The sequence below is a fragment of the Atta colombica genome, unplaced genomic scaffold, assembly GCF_001594045.1.
Source record: "Atta colombica isolate Treedump-2 unplaced genomic scaffold, Acol1.0 scaffold254, whole genome shotgun sequence".
Lineage (NCBI taxonomy): Eukaryota > Metazoa > Arthropoda > Insecta > Hymenoptera > Formicidae > Atta > Atta colombica.
In genome coordinates, this window is record NW_017259353.1 from 519,380 (window position 1) to 527,850 (window position 8,471).

The 8,471-nt window shown below is 30.8% G+C and overlaps 1 protein-coding gene across 1 annotated transcript in view; it reads right to left on the reverse strand.

Annotated features, from left to right (window-relative positions):
- Window positions 1–5,101: 5,101 nt before the first annotated feature.
- Window positions 5,102–8,471, reverse strand: part of LOC108689080 (heterogeneous nuclear ribonucleoprotein 27C) — a 44,208-nt gene continuing 40,838 nt past the window's right edge. The window contains exon 8 of the mRNA XM_018195685.1: window positions 5,102–5,279. Coding sequence (XP_018051174.1) covers window positions 5,158–5,279 — 122 coding nt within the window. The 3' untranslated portion in view covers window positions 5,102–5,157. The remainder of the gene's footprint in view (window positions 5,280–8,471) is intronic.

Here is an 8,471-nt window from a genome sequence, read left to right on the forward strand (position 1 = left end):
CGAGGGAAAAAAAATAAAAAATACATATAATGTTGTATAAATACCTTTTATACTAACAATTCGCAATGTTACGCAAATTCTTAGGACAGAAATTACGAGTACAATTTACAGCGCAGGTATAGCTGTCACTATTATTTTGAAAGAACAAGAATTTCTTGATAAAATCAGGTATGTAATTCTACAGTGTATATTGATATACACTAATTTTTTAGTCAAAATTTTGATGTTTAAATCTACTTAACATGAATAAGACTTATCTTAAATAAAACTATAAAATAAATTATTGATGTTATTATACATATAAAAAATCATGCAATTTGAAAATCCGAAGAAAATGAAATTCATAATAAATTATTACTTCTTAATAAATTTTCCTTAATAAAATTGAACCAGATGGATTGCATAATTATATCTTATTATATTGTAGAAAAATTGATTGAAGATTGTAAATACAGTAGCTTCATTCATCGTAGAATAAAAATTCTACGAACCCACTATATATCATCGCTGGGTTAAATAATATCATTTACCAAAAGACGATAGTGTAAGAGGAATATCATTTATACAACGCGACGATAGTGAAGAAGGTATTTGAATTATATACAAATAATATGCAAAAAATAGGATAGGGTACGTAGTTCAACAATGACCCATGTAAATTTCAGAGGCTTATACCATATCTCTTTCAATTATTGAATTAAAGATATGAGTTTTGGCATACAGTTTATGAATTTAATTGGCTACTGTAAACAATAACTTTTAAATTATTGTTTACAATAACTTTAATAACTTTAAGTTATTTTTTTATGTTAATCACAATTTCGATTATTTAAAAAATCGGAAGAAGTGGTGATTCATTGTGTACAAGGAGTATATACACAATGAATCATGCTATTTTTTATAAATAACTACATGTTTTTTACCGCGAATTGTTGAGATTATTATAATTTTGCTATACTTAATAAATATTTATTTATAAAATAGATAATTATAAGATGGTGAGAATTCACAAGACCGATTACTGCGTTTTTCTTCCGTTTTGAGTGAAAAAGCGTCAAATAAGTATATTTTTATTGAAATTTTAAATGGGGCCGTATTCTAAATAATTATTATAATGAAGTATTATTTTGAGGTTATCATAAAAAAGATTATGTGCGGTCTACAATATACTATGGTTCATTGTTCACTACTCAAAATGATTCATTGTAAACCTCCTAACCTTTTCCATGATAATCTCCTAAATAATGTGGTGTAAAATAATATAACAGAAAAAATTGCTTACAGAATAATAAAGCCAAATGTGCACATAAAACTATTGCACAATAAAAAAAAATGATAGGCATAACAACAAAAATATAAAAAATGCATAAAGCTACAAAAAACTTACTTTGCAACTTGAAATTCTTAAAATGTGACATTACATAGCCGTCCTTAGCGCGATCTGCCAGTCGACTGGGAAGCCGAGAAGGGGTTCAAATGCGAGTCGCTACACGATAGCAGCATACTTTGATAACGTCACATTTACGAAATATCGCAATGGGAAATTCATAGGTATACTACTAGTTCACTGTTGGACTACCTACCCTATTTAAAACGGAGTATTTGAACAATTATATGAAACCAAGCCGTCCTAAGCTAATCTTAAAGCAGACTATCATTTATTTTATTTTGATGATTCTTTTATAGAGAAACGCTTCCGTTATTCGTAGAAACAAAAGTACAATTAGTACTCAGAAGTCATCGAAAAAAGCGATACAATTGTAAAATCAAACAATCGAACGTAAACTCTTCGGAATAATATTAATAACGCATAGATTAAGTGTGAGAGTAAATTTTGCAGGGCTTTCGATGTGATAACAGTTTATTAGATTAGATCTCGAATAAAGAATATAATATAAAATCGATAAATAGATATGCGATTATCGCACGATTCTCGAGAGAGACAATCTACATATCTGAAATTTACAAATTTAGACTCTTAACTACGAACGATTATATGTAACTTTATCTTGTATTACGCAAAAATTATATAAACTAAAAATTATGAAATTTTTGATGATTTCATTTACATGAAATCAAATGCATAATAATAATAATGTGTAAGCAAGAGGAAGCAAATTATCTCCTCTCCATCACATTTAGCTTATATAATTTTATAATATTGATTAAAAAATATCAAGAATATTTAAATATGAAAATACTCTTCCTGTATTTTATCTGTCGAACTTTCAATTTTTTTTATAAAATTAAAATAATTATTAACAAAGCGATAATACGAAAGATAATATAGATAAGTACGTACTTACCGCATGGATTAAAAAAAAATCATCGGACTTCCGAAGCTGCTTTCTGAAAGTACGTTTTACAACAATGTACATATCTTATCTTGATGTAATAAATCGTTGTATTCTATATATCGTCATATTATTGTTGCAAATATTATATAAATTATAAATGTGTGGAAAAATGTAAGACTTATATAACATTAGAACTTGTAATAAGTTGCACTGACAAATAAGTTCAATTTTTCAGGAAAAAAGCATCAGTATTTTTCGCGCGTTTCGAAATTACAAACAGAAAACTAAGGAAAATAGGACAAAGTAGGATGACGATTAAGATAATGTGATAATTCATAAGTAACTGACAACTCCAAGTTTTTCTATTAAAATGTGAACGTTTATTAATTCATTCGGAATATTAATTACTCTATAAAAGAATGTCGCTAGCTTCTTAGTGTTCACAGTATGTAACAAAATACTATAAACAATAATATAGTATTAGAGTGGTGAATAGTAGAAATGGAGATAGTGCTATCAACAGCAGTCGTACCGCGACGGATTATTCCATAACTCTTTAATCAATATTATAGACACAATCATAGCCTAATGTGTGTCTTTCTTCGTTGTTGCGAATCTCCGAGGTCTCTTTCGAAATTTATTTCGCAAAGGTACGTATGCCGGAACACAGACTCATCATAAAATATAAATCAATACGCATCTTATAACGCATTCGGACTCGTATATTTGTGACCTTCTATTTGACAATAGAATGTATCTTATGTTTGTACATGTATAAATGTATTTCCGTCTATTTAAAACACTACTCTTAGAGTACCCCATCGCACTCTTAGAGTACACTATCGCAAATTTTAGTAAATATGTTTGGCTTTTTGACCTTATGCTATTTTTTGCTGCAGAACAACCCGTGCTAGCTCCATTCGTTATGACGTTTTGAAAAGATCTTGAAATAAAGATGAAAGAACTATAAAACAAATGCAGATCCAAACATGCTTTGAAGATATCAAATTAAAATGCATAGATTAGATTTTTTGAATTTCTATATTCAATACACTCTAACGCCTTCTGAAAGCAATCAATTTCAAAAAAATAAATAATTTAGTAATATATTGCCCAAATAAATACGTTTTCGTTAATAACGTCGCAGACGACAGTGTTAATTTTCTTATAAATACAAATTTGAGAATCGGAAAAAAAAATTATTTTCAAATGCTGAAATTTTTAAAGTGAGTAAACTACATACGAAAAAAAGGAAAAAGATATCGAGATCAAGTCAAATGATCGAGTCATGTCTGTGTGCTTGCACTGAATTAAACTTTACTTACGTTTTTTTATTTTTCTGTTACCTCCATAACCCTTACATCCAATCAGTAAATTGAACATGACGAATAGATTTATTATCTAGCAAATAAATTTCCTTAACGATAGAAATCGAAAAAAGAAAGTATCAAGTTGTATATTCTAACGCTGTCGTCGCGCGCGCGATAAGTATAAAACTGTGGAAAGAATCAAGAAAACACACAAAAGAGAGAAGAAGCGACAATTTGATCGTCCGCAAATGAAAATGAAAAAACTTAGAAAAGACGATAGGATAAACACTATTGCTGAGAATAACCTAATTGGAGACCTCGAGTCGATTTGTCAAGTACAGTACATAAATAGAAAAAAGATGTTATCCTTTTGAAGTCTTTTAACATAATAAGGTCTTTTAATATGATGGCTTGTTACCCGTGATTGATCATTTCTTCATCTGTTTTACGATTAATTTCGATTAAAGACAAACACGTGTTATTTTATTATTTCTTACACTAATCGATACTTATTCGCAGTACAGTTCCAACTCAACGTGCATCTCAATCCGTGATCGTGCATCGACGTTAATATTCGCAAGATATTTGCCTTTTTCGCCTGCATCTTGGACCAAATGATGAAGTCGCTCATGTCTGTTTAATCTGAACACGCAGAACATGCAAACGTATATGAGTTTCAAAATAATAGAAAAAAAATACAAAGCTGCATAAGTCAATCACTATAAGAGTTTCGTTTAAACCTGCCAAAAATTTATTAATGACAGATCATTGATGAGTTATTCATCAACAAATTCATCGCACATATTTAGATTTAAATGTTACTCTCTACAGGGAAAAATTGAACTTTTTGTAGAAAAGTTATCGTCAATTATCTGTGTATATAATACATATTATTATATATCATTACATTTAATATATATAATATCTTTTAGTTATCCAAGATATAAAATTAGAAATTTTTAGAAATTAATCAATAGTAATTATGATGAATTACGAATCTCAATTGTAAAAGCCGTAGCAGTCTCTTAACTTTATTCAAAAACTCGAACGATGCAAGTGCACGAAATTCAGGACGAAAAGTCAAGTGGTCTAAAATCGATTTCAACTTTGAATCGGAGTTTGCTGTACATACATAAAAGTATCTCCGAAGTAGGACCTCGCGAGTGGCACCAATCAATGAAGTGTCGTATTAAATTTTAAATCTACTCGACACTCGCTTGATTCTCTGTAACGTTCTAGCTTTTCGTCGCGAGTTTTCCGCAATTTTTCTCTTTCCCTGTTGTGTACACCTATAAAAGTCGAGCAAATTTGCGAGCAACAATATTGCCTCTTCTTCGATTGTTTGCACATTTCTTGCACATCCCACGAAGTAATCATATTTCTTTTTCTTCATATATTTCTCCAACGCAGATTTAAAATAAAATAGGGCAAGTGTTCTCTGTTACCGATATATAAACTGCCTTGCAATAAGTATACGAATGTGTACATTAGCAACAAAAAAGGGGAAGAATCTCAAACCGAAGTCGAGACCGGTTTCTGTCTTATTTCCTTTAGCGACGGTAAGGATGATAATTGTTGCTGTTCGACGTAGATCCTGTGTAACCCCTTTGGGGCCCACCACCGTAGTTGTCAGTTCCTGGCGCAGCAGGAACGCTCGATCCATATCTGGCGCCTGTATAGAATCGCACAAAAGAACATAGTACTATGTGCCAGGACGTGGCAAGAGGACGTAATCGGAGAAGGTGGTAACATAGAGCAGTGACTCGCGTTATTCTACAACTCAAGAGACTGATCCTCGATGAAAGATTTGAACATGTAAGAAGCGGAAGAAGCTTAATTTTTTGCAATCCAAATCAACAGATGATCAAAAATAGATGAAATTTTAATAATGCTATTATTACCACTGCGTTTAAATTTTTCGGAGATGCATTGGCCATTGATAAAAATCTGACAAAATTTAGCATTAATAAATTATTAATAATAATTTAAATAATTTATTAATGTGCATTCAAAATTTATTACATTTAATTCAAATAAAAAGATGTCATTACATATTCATGTAATAATTCCAAGTTGTTAAAAGTATCCCTTATTATGGATACATAATAAGAGATATTAGCAATAAAGGATCGTAGCAATTTAGAGGTACAATATTTTGTGAACGTGATATAGGATTGCAAAGAGTTAAGATTATTGGGATTAACTTAAAAAAAAATTATAACAGGAAATGAAGATGCTAAACTTTCCACAAACTCCAAATCTAATCGATAATGAATATTTTAAATTATATAATTGCCAATTTAATAAAATAATAATTACAATTTAAGTTTCTTTTTATTATTATATCAATAGCATTTGCAATTATAAAGACGGTCTTGATTGAATTAATCTAAGAAATCAATATTACTAGAAAATGAATTACTGAAAGATGAATAACTGTATAAATATCTAAAAAGTATGATCCACAATATGTGAATAAAATGAATAAAACAATACGAGAAAAAATTACGCTATGCAAATTCATATTTAATTATTGTACAAGTTAAGACGCTACAGATTCTCAATTTTATAATAAATTTTATAAAAATAGATTTTTAAAAATTATATGTTCAAACAGAAAAAAAGAAAATATTAAGAGAAGACAAGTAAAGAAAATTAATAATGTCTTCTTTTAGATCGCTTGGATTTATAAATATTTAATTAATTCTCTTCTGCAATAATATATCAGATATATAAATATAGTAACATGAACAAAATGAAATAAGAACAACGAGAAGAAACAAGAAATATTTGGAGCAAGCAAAAATGAAATCTGGACAGGAAACAGTCTAAAGGTACTACGTGTAGAATCAGAGAATATATGTCTCGCTTCTGAAACGATCTGAGGCGCAGAATGGATGGGTAAATGGATAGATAGATAAATAAACAAATTGATGGATGGATGGATGGATGGATGGATGGATGGATGGATGGATGGAAGGATGAGTGGATGGATAGGTGATTGGCCAAATGGAGTTTTGCGGAAGATAATTTGAAAACTCGAGAGCAAACGGTCTGAATTAATATCACCGACCTATATAGATCTCGAAAGAGGTTTCACACATCTTCTTTCCGTATCCGAGAGATCCGAGCGTGCATCATAGCGGTGGCTTTTAGGACCTCCGGACGAGTTTCGGATCGCGACGAGTTCGTGACTAATTTGCAAAAAGGGACGCCTGAAAAACGGGTCAGCTCTTTGACATCAACTTTACAGCTGTTCACGGCAAAGCGCAGGAATAAAATCGGAACGTTCACGCGATTTATCAATTTCTCTTTAACGCTTTCCAATTCAATCTTATTTGTATAAAAAACGTTTTTGCCTTTGGAAAAATATCTCGATCAAATATAGAGTCAAAAAAAAGCGTCCCTTTCTGAAACTAATTCAGCGATATAAATAATTAATAGTGTTTAATTAATAATTTATAATCATGATACTTGATCTTTTCGTTTAATTAGGAGCTAAAGAATTAAAAATAATATGTAAAAAACAATAAAAGTGAAATTTTTTCGAAGATCATAATAAACATCATTACTATCATTATTATCATTAGTATATGCAATTGAAAAGCGTTAAATACATGTTATCTTTTAATGGCTTATAACTTTTAACGTTTCATTACTTAAAACAATTATAGAAATATCGTCACGATTAAAGATAACACATATATATCCATAAAAAAGCAGAACACACCTTAAGACTTACTACAAAGATACTACAGTCTAAAGGATAAGCGATAAAATTTAATGTTAGCTTAATAATGAAAATCGTACAGCTAACATATGACGGTGGCTTAGTTAATCTTACTGTATAAACCGAGCGCACTTACTTCTGACTAATTTAATTAATTAATCCTTACACGGTAATCTTACTGCGCGCCATCTCAATTGCTGGAAATGAGCTTAAAGTCACCGCTATAAAATTAACAAATTATAATATATAATCAAAACTATGGAGATACAACCGGCACGTAATACGCGCAAAGAGAAATTCTGGCCGGAAGTTGTGTGAGTCCATTCTTGCACTCATCCTCTCATACTCTCTTTCGTTTTTTTTTTGCCACTCTTTCGCACTCTTTCTTGCCCTTTCCCGTCTCGCGCTTAGGAAAACTTGTTTCTCTTAGCCGTTCGAACGACGATCTTTTAGCGTCTATAGGGATGGTAATTCGTGTGTTGGGTCAAGGAGAATCGTTGAGGACCAGGAGCTGCGTCTCCGTTGGGAATGAAGGTAGGACTTCCAGTTTCGACGGTTTTGAATTTGGGAATCGGGAGGACATCTGGGGAAAAAAAGGTAAGGAAGATCGTTAGAGCTCGTTTCATCTCTGGGAATACACGTTTCTCCCTCGAGTGTCACTCCTTTAGAGGAAACTCGAGCGAGTTTCGTGCAAGGGGTCGAGGATAGTACAAGACAGAAAGGAGAGAAAGTGGATAAAGGTTCACGAGCGTTTTCTCTTCGAAGATGGCCTTACTTCAAGTAGCTGAGCACGATCTCATGAAGTTCCTAATTTAACCCTTTAACCGAGTTTTTGTTTTTATAATATTAATACTATAATTATGTATTCTGTGTTGATTGCTAATGATAAGTCTTATCTAAAATTATTGTTTACGTATATGATAATATGATACGAATTCAAGAGCATCGTGCATTACAATACACACAAATCATCTCTATATCAAATGGCTTATAAATTAGAAATCATATTATCTAAAAATTTGAGTCCTGAGTTTATTTAATTGAAAATTATATATGTACCATTTTGATAATAACGATGCACTTTTGGATGAACTTTTCATCATTTAAGTGTATATATATATATGTATATATATA